At 34.2% G+C, this 16,176-nt stretch overlaps 1 protein-coding gene across 3 annotated transcripts in view; it reads right to left on the bottom strand.

The window, feature by feature from the left end:
• The window catches only part of LOC145666729 (protein Skeletor, isoforms B/C), a 463,368-nt gene extending 449,325 nt beyond the window's left edge, over window positions 1-14,043 (bottom strand). For 2 of the 3 annotated variants that reach the window (XM_081734256.1, XM_081734257.1), the window contains exon 1: window positions 13,915-14,043. In XM_081734256.1, the coding sequence (XP_081590382.1) occupies window positions 13,915-13,960 (46 nt within the window). In that variant the 5' untranslated portion in view covers window positions 13,961-14,043. The remainder of the gene's footprint in view (window positions 1-13,914) is intronic. The other variant, XM_081734258.1, reaches the window with a different exon arrangement.
• Between the last annotated feature and the right edge of the window lie 2,133 nt (window positions 14,044-16,176).

The raw sequence follows: 16,176 nt of genomic DNA, 5'->3' as shown, positions 1-16,176 counted from the left end.
GATTTTACTTGTATATTTCTTACTATCAGAACCCCATATTATCGCTGCATATTCCACCTTAGACCTTACATAGGCAATGTATAATGTTTTGAGGACATCGGTGTTAGAAAAATCACTTCCTGATCTCATCACAAAGCCAAGGTTCCTAAAGGCCTCACCAACTACTCTGTTGACATGAATATCAAATGATAGGTTTGACTGCAGAGTGACTCCAAGATCAGTTATATAATCCACTCTTTCAATTGGTGTTTGATTAATAGTATACACATTGCGGACATAGTTCATTTTCCTAGTGTATGATACTACTTTACATTTTTTTAATATTTAACAGCAATTTGTTTGATTCACACCATTGGAAAATAGAATTTATGTCGCTTTGCAAAGAAATAGCGTCTAACTCCGTGGAGATACTACGATAGATTTTTAAATCGTCAGCAAACAATAGTTTGCGGGAGGATGTTATTACAGGTGGTAAATCATTAACAAATAATATAAATAATAGAGGTCCTAAGTTCGATCCCTGAGGCACACCAGAGTCTACAACATATTCCTCAGTTAGAATATTTTTGTATCGAACGCGATGTTTGCGTTGGCACAGATAGGACGCTATAAATTGTTGAAGGTTTCGTGAAAAATTGAATGTCACAAGTTTGCTTAGAAGTATATCGTGATTAATTACGTCGATGGAGAAATCTGTATAAATTCCATCTACTTGTTCCTTTTTATCAACTTGATTAGCTATAAAATGTGTAAGTTCTGAGAGATTAGTTACAGTTGACCTCTTTGGCATGAAACCATGTTGAAAGGGAGATATTACTGACCGTACATGTGAGTAAATTTTTTCATATATAATAATTTCAAATACCTTAGATGGGGCAGATAGCAGTGTTACCGGTCGATAATTTTTTATTTGGTCAGTAGGACAACCTGTCTTGGGAATGGGACAGACGTCACCAATCTTCCATTTCATAGGAAACGTAGAAGAAGCTATTGACTTGTTAAAAATAGCCTGTAGGGGATGTTTCAGTATTTCTGACCAGCCTTTAATGATATACGGTGGTATTTTATCCGCCCCACAAGATGACCGTGGCTTAAGTTTTTTAATAGCATTCTCAACATCTTCGATGTCTATAAAGTTAATATTTAATTTATCCAGAATTTCCGAATTATTGTATTGCTCCATAGGAATAAGATTATAACTTGATTTATTGTGTGTTACTTGAAAATTTGCCATAAATGCATTTGCAATAGCAGCATCGTCACTCAAAGTTTGATCGTTATAGTGAAACAAATTACTTCCCGAATTACTCTTTTTATTCTTAACATACGTCCAGAAAGTCTTAGGATTGCTTATAATATTGGCCTCACAGTTGTTTAAGTATGCATTGTATGCTTTGGAAATTTCTTTTTTCGAAAGAGTTCTCAATTCTTTAAATTTGTTGTAGTGATACAGTGCGTCCCAAGGACCCTGCTTCCATTTCTTATGGTGATATGATTTGCTCTTAATTAATCTAATTATGTCACTTGAAAACCAAATAGGATAATTGAATTTAGCTCTTTTTTTCGGAATGCACCGGTCAAAAATAGAATAAAGTATATTATAGAAACAATCCACAGAGCCGTCCACAGTCAAACTATCTGTGATAGGTTCCCAATTTGTTTGTGATATTTAGAAAATAATAATAATAATTAGAGATCAAATGTTAGGCAAAATGCCTATTCTTTAAGATTAAAGATGTGATCAAAAATATCGTTTTAAAATTTATATGGGGTGTTATAGTTTCAATTTAAACTAATTTTATTTTGCCTATTTTGCCTATTTCGCCCATTCCTGTCTAAATAATTGCTTTAGTGCCTAATGCTACCTATTCTTTGCAGTTTCTTAAAAATAAGACTTTATTGGGGGGGAATATATAATTAAGTATTTCAAGAAAGGATTCTGCCTCTTTCGAGAAATATAAGTGTTGTTTGTAGTGATAAGATGTCATAAAACTTTGGACTGCTATGTACACTGATAAGGTGCTGTAATACTTTGGACTGGTGTATGTACTTATAGTGTATACTTATATACTTATATATATTGAATACATGTCAAGCTTCGTTTTTATATATACAATAAAAGAAGATATTAACAAACAGGTATTTTTTCAACATTATCTATGACTTGAATTTATTTTTGAATTGTATTAAGTATTTATCTCCATTATTTCGAGTTATATTTTAGTGCCTGTTTTACTGCCAATTTTTAAATTTTAAGTGCCTATTTTCCTGCCTGTTTTCCAGGTTTTTAATGCCTAAACATCCGGTCTCTAACAGTGGTGCCCACCCCCCCTTATGTCTATGACGCACCCCCCCAATTGTCTATCCGTAGGTGTTCTTCCATGAAAAAAATCTTCTTTTCGATTAATTTTACCCCCCTCATCAAACATATTTATATAGATTTTAACCCCCCCCCAAATATTTCAATGACGCAGTTTGCGTCATATCCCCCCCTTGTGGGCACCCCTGTCTCTAATAATAATAAGAAAACACTACATTCGGCAAACTAACATAATATGGCAATCCAGGTACCAAGTCTACGTGTAATCTTCGGTTACAGATTGACCCACGGAAGGTTATCAAAAATCAAAACATGGAGTTACATTGAGCTATCTGCTCGAAAACTATGAAACGTTTTACTAAATTTCGAAATCTTTTCAATCGAAGATTCAACTAAAGAGAACACGTAAAAGTTGTTCTACGTCACTACGAGCCACGAAAGGGATTAATTTAAAAAACAAGCTCATTTTGCGTCTCGTTTGGATTTTTCTCGGGACACCGGATCATTTTTCTGAAAGAAGGAACAATCCCTGGACGTCAGATCACCCTATCATTGACAAATTCCCAACAATGAGAAACGTATCATGGACTCTTGTCTGTTCTTAGCAGTAACGACACCAAAAAAAGAAACGAGGCAAGTGCACCTTTCCCTCCCCGATGGCGATGCCTGTTTCCCGCTATCCCCTCCGACAACCTCCGAACCTGAGGAGTGCCGGATTTTCGAAAAAAAAAAAACAAATTTTTGAAAATACGTACCGGATTTTAAACAGCTATACTGCTCTATTTATTCAATAGAAAGTTACTACATGTATACAGTCCTTTAAAGAAAGAAATTTGAACACTAAATGAAAACCAAAATGAAATTTTAATATTCACCAACTAAACAAAGCAGTTCTACAGTATTATTGTTCAACTGAATGAGATAGTTGTACAAAATTTTAATTGAACTAAATAACATAATTGCACAGAAGTATAATTTAAAAAAAAGTAAAGGATTCAGAGAAGTTTAAATCAGTGATAGAAAATAGTGGCGCAACAACGCAGTAAATTTGAAAATATGTTCCTAAATCTATGCCGAAAATGTGAAAGAATTGGATTATCGATCATCAGTTGTTTCAATATCTACCTTATTGTAATGTAGGTCAAGAAACTACCCTCAAATGAACATGTTTCCGAGCCAAAAATAAGAGATTTGAGTATGTTTCATATGTTTTCCATTAACTTTATTCTGTTGTTGTTGGAATAAGCACACGCATTTTACTAGTACATTCTGAAATGAATTATCTTCTTAGCTACAACTAAGTCGTTACAAACAGTATTTGTTCTCGGTTGACGTAAACAGTTATCAAAAAACATCAAATTATATAATATTATTGCCGTTTAACGAAAAAAAAAAAAACATGTCCAAAGACAAGATACACAAGAATCGATAGATATCGATTTGAAGAAAATTATAGGGATAAGTACAAATCCTTATGCGTAGTTTCCGAAAAATTAGATTTTTATTGTAAATGTACGAACTGAAGTACGATACAAATTATTACGACAGAATTGATACCGAAATATATGTATCTTCATCAATCCTTTCCCATTATGCCACTAGCAAGATGATAGTACATGGTAAGGTTGATGAGAGACAGATCAAGATACAATTAACTTTAAAACTTTTAATTTTTTTTGTTTATTCCAAGTAGTCTCCAAAGATGAGACATATACCAATCGACGGATCAAATCGAGCTAATCAAAATGAAAAGCTTGATTAGTGAAGTTTGATGCGTAGTTTTTTGAGAGAAACGAATTTTTATGGCACTAAAAATTTTTCATTCGTTGCCAATAACAACTTTTATTCTGTTGGAATAAATTGTTGATTTATTCAAGTACTGTCTATGCATTTTGAAAAATGGTGTTTTAAGCAACAGATCGTATTCTTCTACTAACTGTGACACACATACTCCTAACTGCGATAAAAAAACTCCTAACTGTGACACACATACTCTTATCTGTGACATACATACTCATAACTGTGACACAAACTCCTAACTGTGACACACACACTCTTAACTGTGACATACAAACTCCTAACTAACTGTGATACACATAGTCACGTATGTATAACACTGACACATAATAGCTACTACTTGTAAATTTAAAATGACGTAAATGTGTGAGAAGCAAATTACATACAGTATGTAAATGACGATTGGAAAGTAAGTTTCATAATACATTCGGTATTTTTTATTTTATAATCATTTAGCATTCCACAACATTAAAAGAGAAATTTTAAACTATACTTGTATTAACACATTTTCACTTAAGCATCATTGTACTTCAGGTAATAATGTTATCTTTACATATGAAAACAAACGTAAATCTCTCACAAAACTGATAATTAAAACATAAGAAGTAATTGTCCCTTTAATTAACTGTCAATTTCATGCTCTATAATCGTGAGAAATGGTTTTAACGAGATTATTTTTTTCTCTTATGTAGCTACCTTCTCACACTGAAACGTGCAATTGTTTTCTTATTTACGATGAAAGAGAAATTATTATCAATAAAGGTAGAGGCTCAAGGTTCATTAGCCACCTACTATAAAATACGTTTCAGTCTACGGATTTATCACAAAAAATACTTAAACAATAAGAAAGATTCCCTGGCTTGACAGCGGCTTCGTGGCGATTCCCTGCTCGTGAATTTTGTGGCTTTTTCCAAAAACAAGAATGTCATCGTGGCTTTTACACTAAATTGACTGGTCTTGGCAAAAAACACGAACTTAATCACGGATGAATGAAACAAATTCACTTTCTAATGCAAAATATTAATCGTTACTGGATTTAGATCTAGAACTACTAATAAAAACCGAAAGTCATATTTGAAGTTAAAATTACTACACAGCAACTTATCATAGTGAACGATTTGACAGAAAAATCACTTATTCGGTCACAGTTTTGCATCAGTATCAGCAAATTTAGGGATTTTTTTTTGTCAGATCTAGTTTGGAATGTGCACAAATTTTGCATAAATTAAAATAGATACGTATAACACCAATAAAAATATTTATTATGGATAAACAGTGGAAAACAATCACCGAGACTGAAATTAAACCCTTTGAAAGAATATTAAAAATCACAATAAAAGAACTGCGTCTACGAAAGAACAGATGAAGAGAAATGGTTTAAAGAAAAGACAAAAAAAAAAAAACAAAAGGAAGTATCCATTTATACCTCGTGCAAACTATTTGCAATTTCTTTTAAAATTCTTCTGCTGTTATTGGAATATACTAATTTTTTCCCCTATTATTCAAACAATTATTCGTTATTCGAATGACAAATTCTCGAAGAATCTATTATTCGAATTTTGACAGCACTACTACAGACCACAAAGGACCGTCTTTGCCATTGATTATAGTTCTATTTATTTTAATTCAACAGTACTATAAATGTATGTGCTCTGTTATGATCTCCATAAGAAAGGCTAAAAACTTTGTATTTTCACTGAGGATTAAATGCAGGACTATGCACATCAAGGTATGGTTTAATAAGCGTTTAGCTAAGGCGACACTAAGAAATTTTGTAACGATTTTGCTCAAAGCTTTGCTAGGTTAGGTTAGGAGTTAGATTTCTGGGCTGCCGGCATCTGTGGCCATTTAGCCCGTCACGTTTTGAGAGATGACGTCCCTCGGCGAGCACACTATCCGGGGAAAGGGAAGGAAGAAAGGATTGGGGAAGGAAGGAAACAGCCTGGGACCTATAAGTTAGGTACCACCCCGGCATTTGCATGGTGTGAATGAGGAAAACCAGGAAAACCTCACTCAGGGTGGCTGGCCCGAAAAAGCGTTTTACACTTTTTCGACCGAGTGCCCCCACCGGGAATCGAACCCGGGACCTCAAAGCTTTGCTATGAATACGATATGATCATACTCAGCATTCACATTCTGTACTACTAACATCGACTATGAAACGCACCAATTCGTATATACATTTTCGAGTTTGTATTAGTTCCAAAAATATCCACTTCCTGTAATTAAGTGAAAAAGCACAGAAGTGAGTACGAATATGTCTTTTTCTTCGGTGCCCCACTTAAGTGACCGAAGTCTCTTATCGTATCGGTACACTGCAAAAAATAAACCAGTATTTGAACATTTTTTAGAAACTACTATTGATCATTATTTTACATGTCCAAAAATGTCCTTCTTCTAAGAGTGTGCAAAAGAATGCCTAGAATACCTCCTAACAGCGGTTAATTGGAACTGCTGTAAAAGTGTTTAAAATGTGTCCAAACTGTGTTCAAAATATGAACTGATATGTCCAAGGAATATACGTACATAGAGATGCCTTTTAAACAGTATAGAACACTTTACGTACACATTATATTTTACAGATTTACAGTCATTTCTCTCCATGTACTCATTGGATACATTAAAAGTTCAAGTATATTTTGAACGGTCTTTGGACAGTCCCTATTAAGCACTGTGAGGCTGCATTCTAACATTATTTGTTCACTGATAGAACACTTCAGGACATTTTTGGACGTTAATTAAATAAGTACCAAAACTTGTTTCTAAAACGTGTTCAAATGCCTGATTTATTTTTGCAGTATAAACTTTGTAAGTTCGAAATATCAGCGGTTTTCTATTTCATCCATTATTTTTGTTTTACGTTGAAAGTATTTCACTTTACTTTGAACAAATCATGGTTCTACTGTACATTACCCGAGACAGGTAGTGATTTGCAGCTTGTTAAAACGATGTTTTTCGGTATAGATTACGGATTTTGCCAATTAATTTGTCTTCAGTGAAAACGGAATAACCTAACTATTTTTAAAACATTAAATATATAAATACGAAAATTTAAAAAAGGAACTAAATATGGCTGAATGTATAGTTGGAATTCAAAGGTAAACACAAACATTACGGTATCATAAAACACGATATTATCGCTTTTGTAGTTGTATCGAGTTTCGTTCCATATCGTATGACCTGCGTGTTTGTACGTATTATTAATTGCTCATGCATTCTTTGACATACGTACTTCAAATTGTATCGTGGTAGAGCATTTATATTTTCCACTGCAGTCATTTGAATGAATACATTTGTAGTTGTATTAAAGTTAACGTCCCCTCTTCCCACCCCCTGAATTTAAAGAAATTAATGCGTCAGTACTTTGCTGCAATGTATGTTAAATGTATATTATCTTTTTTACAAAGGAAAAAATTAAAAAGAAAGAAAATTGCATAGTACTGTTCGAAAATTCTGTAAGTAACTAGCAAGCAATTTGCTTTATCCATATTTAAATTTCAAATAGTAATATTGTACCTGAGAGTACGAAGTGCGTAAGTCACAAATCCTTGTTTCCCAGAAAACAGCAAAACCACTTACTTACCATTAAATACATATTGGACATACTACATTATAAATCTACTTGGTTTATTAGGTCCCCAACCCGTATAGAACAAAATACAACCAACTATTCGTTGCAGACCTCCGAAAGATATACAAAACTGGTTTTAACTCATTTTCGCCAAAATTGGACTTACACACTTCATGCTCTCAGGTTCGCAACTCATGTGAAGGTGCGAACTAAGATGCAGCATAGAGCATAGCTCTGAATTTGGATAACAGAAATATTTCGAATAACTACTAGGACAAACATTTAAAATATCAAATATTAATGTCAAGAATGTTATGTTATAATACCTACGAGACAGTGGCGGATCTAGACGGTAAAAATGGGGGCCAACAAGAACCCTGACTATGATATGTATATCATGAGTTTAGTATAAACTTTCAAAAATATATAAATAATAGCTTAAATTATTTTTGTCACTCAAAAAACTAGGGGTTCTAGGCCCCTCGGTTCAGGGCTAGATCCGCCACTGCTAGAAGAATTCAGACAATGGAGCCCCTATTCGCTTTGATACTATTGGTGCGAAGATGTTTGTAGCTAATAGATAATTTCATTAGCAATTATCTGCACTTGGAGTATATGACGTAAGATTTAAGAGAATAAGATAGTTGTACAAATCGCTTGATATTCCGCTTATAAATAGGGAACATGAGTTTGAAATTAATGTTACATGATCATATTTTTAAAAATGTTAAGTCCCTCGGTTATACTCTGCAGGCTAAAGGAAACGGATGAGTAATGAAAAGGAATAATTATGATAGAATTGAAGGAATGAGAAAGTAGTGAGGAGACGGGAGAACCCCGAAGAAAGCTACGGTCACGATGTTGTCCACCACAGACTCTGACCCCCCCCCCTCGCATGAATGGTGAGTACTCTACGTCTATACGTGGCTTCCTCTATCCTCACGTGAAGGCAAAGTAACAGCAAATGTGTATATTAGATCCGTAACTATCTACTGTCATTTTATTCACGAACGACTGAAGCTGCAATGGTTTGTTAGTTCTATTTTGTTTTCCTAGTTTTGAAAGAGGAGTTTAAGATTTCATAGTAATTTATAATAAATTATTGTAAAGTTCTCATTTTGCTTATGTTAGGGTTACACATAGCTAAGAATTCTATTGACTATTTTCGACGAATAAAATGCTGTTCACTCAAGGAAATAATAATAAAAAAAAATGTACAGTTATCTTGAACACTGGATCATCGTAGAGTCGAAAATAGTATAACGAACTTCCTTAATATGAGCAACATAACATATAACTAGGGGTGCCTTGTAATAAAATGAAACGAAACATTTCCCTTTTTCAAATTAGAACTGGCCAACTAGAACCAACGAAGATAATCGGGAACCTAAGTCTTAAAGAAAATATGAGACAAGTTTATTGAAAATCGAATTATTTTTACGAAACCTATCTTTGTATTCTTGTGGATGGAGGTGACACCGCATTTTTAGCCAATTTCAATCCAAGTAAACAAGAGTGACTCGTAAATCTGAAAGCCTCATGTTTCATGTTAATCGGACATGTATTTATTTATTTATTTATTTCACAAAAGTTTTTGTGAAAAATAGTGTTATCTCACTGTACTTTCACATTTGTACGTTGAGACAGAAATATCCTTTTTAACACCAAATTTCTTGACTGATTCTAAACCCACACAATATAGGATTCATTAAGAAGCATCAAAGAAAACACACGCCAAATTTCATAGTCACCAAAGTCGGAATTTAATAAAGTAAGCTTCCGTAGATCAGATACATACACACGCACACACAGGCCGATACAATGCACACACGATAGAAGCTCGTTTTAACTACGCATTATAGCACAGAGGAAGTGGTTCTATTATCGGAAACTGAATCGTTAAAAGCAGTCTCTCTTACCACTTCCCTACTTATTGGCCATTCTAGCGTTTTTACCTCTCTTTTCTGTAGTCTAACATTTTTAAAAACTAACCTCTGCAAAAGTAATATTCTTGAAGTAAAATTATTCTTCTGATATACGTATATATAGGCCTATACGTATAGATTACTAGTTCGTGAAACATAAATCAACAGATTAGTTTAACTGCAAGCAGATTCTGAATATCAAAACAGTTCGCATTCCTTAGTATAAAGCTAGTATGGCACTAACTAATCGCGTGACTAACAGAGACGAATTTGTCTCTGAATACGTATTATTACCTAACAATCTATCTTGTCCAAAAGGCGGAATATATGTAATTATATCGATTCCGTGTTGGAAAACTTCTTTTAATCTGCATTGTAGAGGTATCGAATTGTAGATAAATGTATAGTAATGTTTCGTAAATGGAAATAATCAATTTCAATTCTAGGATATAATTAATTAATTAATAGCTTAAAAGCAGGATGTGTTGAATAAGCAATTATGTGTAATTTATATACTGTGTTCATGATGCTTAGTTACTAAATTATATTCTGCTTGACATGCAATAAATACTTGTGAATTTTAAATATGTAATTACAACCTTATTTCCATTTAATAGTGAATATTAATGGTACGCTTCATGTGGATTGGTGGTAAAATTTGTTAAACATTGAACTATTTTAGCGAACATATCGGAGCTGCTATAAGGAATTAGCATTATCCACAGACAAAATATTGCTATTATAATAACATTATTTATGTTAGGATAAGGTATAAAGTGCAAAATGTAAAAGTTTATACAAGATGCCAAATTAAGTAATATTGCGTATTGTCATTGTTAGGGCAATTTGGCGCCCCTTGCAATGACATCATTTGCCGCCCCTTTTCTCCAGAAAGAACAAATTTTAAAAAGCCACGATTTGTAAGCTACCCCATCATGAACAACGAAAGGGAGGGAAGAACACTCGCACTCAGAAATAACTAAATAATATAAATACAATCTCGTTGTGTCTGTTTGTTCTTTAAATAATAATATATTATGTTAGCGAAAGATAAAGCCGAAACACAATGTAGAGGAAAGACGATAATCCTTGTTATAGAATTCAATATCGAGCATCAATCTCAATATATTAGTTTGCAATTCCCGTGCAACTAGCACTTTTATCTTTATTTTTTGATTTTCCTTCTACATCTGTTATTTTTTAAAAACTTGTTTCCACCTTCAATGATAAGGAACTTGTTTACGACAAGACAAGTTTTCATATCAAAACTGTGATAACTAACTAACTCAATGAAACAGTTGCTCGAGAATTGAGTTTTTGTATTTGACAACAATCAAGCAATTCATGCTGGGATTTGTTTGACCATTTGCTTTAGCACTGAAATGAAATAAAAATGAAATATTTCAGTTTAACGTCCCACGATTATGTCTTTTTAGGCTAAGGGAGATCGATGATGAATGCAAGTGAATGAAGATGGAAGAATTGGTGGAATGAGAAAGGGGAGAAAACGAGAGTACCCGGAGAAAACTCACTGGCACGATGTTTTCACCTCAAACTTACTTCACTAGGAATCGAGCCAGAGACCCCACGCACCAGAGGTAAGCGCTCTACCACTGAACCACCGTTCCCCTCTCCAACTACTTTAGCACTGTCCATGTGACCTTAAACTAATGCAAACTAAATATGATTTATAAATGTAGTATTCAAATAGAAGGTCAGCTTAGTAAATTTAACAACCATCATAATGAAATCTGTTTTCAATAAGAAATATTTATTTTAAAGAATATAGTTATGACAGATTTTGCCGGCCCTCTAAACTTGCCGCCTCGTGCAAATGCACGTGTTGCACATATTGAAGAGTGTTATTGCGATTATTGTGTAAAATTGTCGGTTAAAAAAAAAAAACAATAATCAGAAAGAATGTAAAAACGTAATATTATTGAGCATGGCGGGAAACATAATGAACTGATTATGTCTTGGTTGTATAGCTTGTCAGGCCGGTAGACATTCCAAAAATGTGGGGGGAGAGGCTGAAGTTAGGGGAGGGCGATCCAACCATATTATAGTTCATCACCTTATTGTAGTTCATTTACAAGCAGTGTTCGAAGTGGAAAAAAAGCAGAGGTGGTATGTTTTATTATGATTTTGACAACATACCGGCTATTTAAATATTGTCTTGATCACTGAAAAACCAGAGGCGGTATGGCATACCACCGCATATCGTCTCACTTCGACCACTATGTGCAAGCCTATCGTGAAAATTTTAGCCGGTCCAGCAAAAATTTAGGGGGGAGGCCCCCTAGCCCCCCCCCTTGGATTCGGGTCTCTAGCTTGTTCAAAGTAGGCCTGATAAATGCTTCATCGATAAGATCGGAGAAGCTTCTCTTCAAGAAGAATCACTTAATTAACTGGTTAATTCCATCACTGAATCAACAGAATTTGGCAACCGATAACTAAGTGACAAGCCTCTGAATTTAAGGCAAACACACTGGACGTAGAAAAACGTTAAAAAAAGTAATGGAGTTCAAAGGCCACGGTAACGTAATTTTCCCGCTTTTTCTGGTTTTTGTAAATCTCTTAACTATGATTGCTAATGAGAAAAAGAACTATCAGCTTCTACGTATTTGGTTCCTTTTGAACAAACATAGTAGCATTTCACTCAATGACAATATCACTTCCAAGTTGTGTTCAAAAAGTTTTTGCCACTCAGGTAATTCTCGAAAGTATTTGCCACATCCGTTAGCTAGTACTGAAATTTTCTAGAATTACAGCGAAAATCTGGTAAATATATAATCATAATAACATCACTGACAAATCACAACGGTTATACGAGGAATACATTTCATTATAAAATTAATACTAACTGACTGTTACTTTAATATAATTGCAATTTTTAATTATTGAAATTTCACAGAGAATCAAACAAATATATAATGAAAACATCACTGATAAATTACAAGGATAGTATGAAGAATACATTTAATTTTAAAATAAAACATTAACTGGTTGTTACTTTAATCTAATTACAATTTTAAATTTCCAATCACATTTTACGTGTTACTCTCGGTTGTGATTTAACGATGAAGCTAATGACAAGATATTTGTCAAAGATTCGCTGTAATTTTATAAAAATTGAAATATTGAATATCAACAATAATGGTGACTTCTATTAACAAGACAAATAGATTAAAAGGGGTAGTGGTTATTTTGTGATTGCTTCCATATTTGAATAATTTATTAAAAACGGAAAAGGCGGGAAATTCCCTTCTCTTGGACATATTTTTTTAATGTATATTTTTAAATGTTTAATTGCAGTATTAATTTCGTATTCAATAGTATTTTCACATAGTTTGCCAAACTCTAAATGTCTTCATTTTTAAACACCTTTTTTATAAATCATTACTCCCTCAATACACACCGTTTTACTGTATTCTTCACTTGTGTTTTGAAATATCGGCACAACGTGAGATTGTCGAAAGAATTCCAAATCGCGAAGAAGCAATTGGTTTCTTCTTTTTAGGGTCATTGACACTTTAGAAAAATGATCAAACATTCGTTGGTATCTGTTGGCATGTTTTCTGCGTGGGAATGTCAATGTGCGTGCCATTTCTCATCTTTTGCGTGATGACACTGACTTCTTCAACAATAAAAAAAAAAAAAAAAATGAAGGAAAGGAAGGCAGTACAAAAGCATGTCTTTAGAAAAAAATTAAAAAGAAAATATTGTTTTCGACGTATTTCGGAAGTGCTTCTGTCCTACTTGCCACTGAAACAATACCTCTGAGAAGAAGAAGGGATGACAACGGAAGGAACAAAAACAGCAGCCACATTGTTATAAAGACACTATTGTAACACAAATTCTTGATGAGATCTTGTCTAACTTTTCTCACTGGAGATGTTCTTATGTGCACATTTTTTTTTTTTTTAACATTAGAGATGATATTTTTGCTGTATCCTGTTCTTTCTTAAGGGGAGGGCTACATTGGTTCCAGAATTCAGTTCAGTTGTAAATTGGGATTACAGAGAGAGGGGCAACAGCATCCTAAATTTGTAACTTGAACACACGTTATTAGAACACACCACACAACTAAACCACTATTTATCCACTTTCTTGTTTGAGTTTGGTTTCTTGAAGAGAGAGAGAAAAAAAATCACATCGTGTATTCGAAGAGATGAATTTAAAAAAAAATCGTAGGAGATCCATTGAGGCTGAAGAAACTTGTTTTTAGTTATCTTAGTGAACTTTTTTTTTTTAGTTATCTGAAAAACAAAACAATTTTAAGAAACACTTAACTAACTCACCGTGTAACAGTCCCAAAAATACAAGGAGGATCAAGGTTCTATCCATGTCAAAAGCCGCGCGAACGAACAAGCCTTTAGCACCTTCCGAGCCCGGAGTTCAACTAACCACTGAATCCGCCAGGGATCCCGTTGCAGTTGCAACCACCGATGATACCGGACGTGACGTAGGAGATGCGTAGGCGGGGCGTGGAGGCACAAGATAGGCGGAGCATCTTTCTGAATTCTCCGTGAGTGTGGTGGAAATTCAAGGCGGGTTAGAGTTGCGCCGTGTTTCGCTCAAGGCAGGTGGATTGTCTGTTCTCACATTGCCTCGTCTAGGTGGACAAATGTATTGCTTTCTTGCTATCGCTTTGGATGTTGCACTCATTCGTTCGGAATACATAAGTGGCAGGATGTGACTGGATTCTTGTTTTCAATATTAAATAATATATACATATAGGAAAAGAAAAAAAGTGTTATGATACTCACTGCATGAAAATTTACTGCAGGATACTATGACAGAAATTTTAATTTCACTGTTAGATTCAAACGCGCAAAAAAAGAATCTAGCAAAAATGTGTTTATTATGTCGTTTGTTATCACTTCTACTTTACACAGGACGATGAGTGAATATTATATCTATTAATCGACAATGAATTTCCATTATTATTATTATTATTATTATTATTATTATTATTATTATTATTATTATTATTATTATTATTTTACAATAATGCTAACAAGTTTTTTTTTTTTTTAAGCATTCGATTGAGGACAAGGCGGCTCTGTTTGCGTGCTCACTTCGGCACTAAGTCGATCCTAGAGTATGTGAGTTTGTGATGGAAAATATGGTGTTCTTGGAATTTGTGGGAATATCCCTATATTTTTTTTCATTACATTAACTTTTCCATAACTATTCCCTTGCATTTATTTCCTAAAGGATCATGGTCACTCACAGGAGATTGAACAAGGGGGCAATTGTCCCTCCTGAATTTTAGAAAGGGTTCGTTCTTCGAAATGTCAACACGTACTAGATTTGCTTACCCACACACTTTAGTATTTAATATAGTTGCAGGAGCTCCTCTGTGGCTCAGTGGTTAGCGTACGCGCCTTTGGCGTGGGAGACCCGGGTTCGATTCCCGGCGGGAGCTCATGTGGTTCGGATTCCACGTTAATCAGTAGGTCCACGTCTCATATAGCCTCGCTGCTGAACGGGACGTTAAACTCAAAATCATACATTAATATAGTTGCTGTTTTTACATGAAGTGTTTTACACGCGTCAAGGTGTGTGTATTTGTGACTTTACTTGTGTGTGTCTGTTTTCTCCCCCCACTCCTTTCTTCTTCGAATGGGAAAGTCCTGTGGGCGTGTCTCTGTAGAACGTAAGGACGTAACCGTAGGAAGTGACAATAAAGGTATCTCTTTACTTTAAAATTTTATATATATACACTATTACCGGTGCACCCCCCTATGCTGTAAATATACACTATCTAAAATGAGAAGCTAGCAGTAAAAATAGCAACACTTTCCGAAACTTTCTGCCGTCATGTTTCCGTTTGGGGCTTAAAAGAAAGAGGAGTTTTGCAAAAGCAATAATTTGTCGATTTTCTGAAAATTGAAGGAAAAGGATTCACCAAGCAAAGCAATATATCTATATAACATTTGTCAAGTAAGAAAGGAAACAGAAGCCAGGAAGAGAGAGGGACAATTTTTCCTGCACATCACTTGTGACCCTCTTTAAAATACTCCCCTCCCCTTTGTTCCATGTATCAGCGTTGTCAGGTGTAAAGAATATTCTCACATGTCACTTTAAGAGTTTCAATGAGACTGGTTATTATGGTAGTTATGGTGCAGCCCTCTCAGAAAATCCTGGATCCGACACTATATATATATATATAGGGTGTTCTAAAAATAGCGCCCATGGACTATTCTACAAGTCAAAGTCAAAATAAAGAGAAAAATATATAATTGTATACCTTTCAGGTCCTCGTCTGGAGATGCGAATTGCACTATTTGGCAAAGTCCCAGATAAAGCATAACGGAGAAAATCTTCCAATGTATCAAATAGTTACATCGGTTCTTTCCGAATGGAAGCTAAAGTCGTTATACTAGTAGCGTAGCTAGAATTTTTTAGGGGGGCAATGAAGGGACCAAGAAAATTTTGAGGGGGCCATCTTCAATGGATGAAAAATTTAATTCACACAAATATATATATATATATATATATATATATATATATATATATATATATATATATGTGTGTGTGTGTGTGTGTGTGTGTGT

This window comes from Thermobia domestica, chromosome 12 (assembly GCF_964235325.1).
Source record: "Thermobia domestica chromosome 12, izTheDome1.hap1.1, whole genome shotgun sequence".
In the NCBI taxonomy this organism is placed as follows: domain Eukaryota; kingdom Metazoa; phylum Arthropoda; class Insecta; order Zygentoma; family Lepismatidae; genus Thermobia; species Thermobia domestica.
The sequence above is the reverse complement of the archived record's forward strand: the minus strand, read 5'-3'. Positions and strand labels throughout refer to the sequence as shown.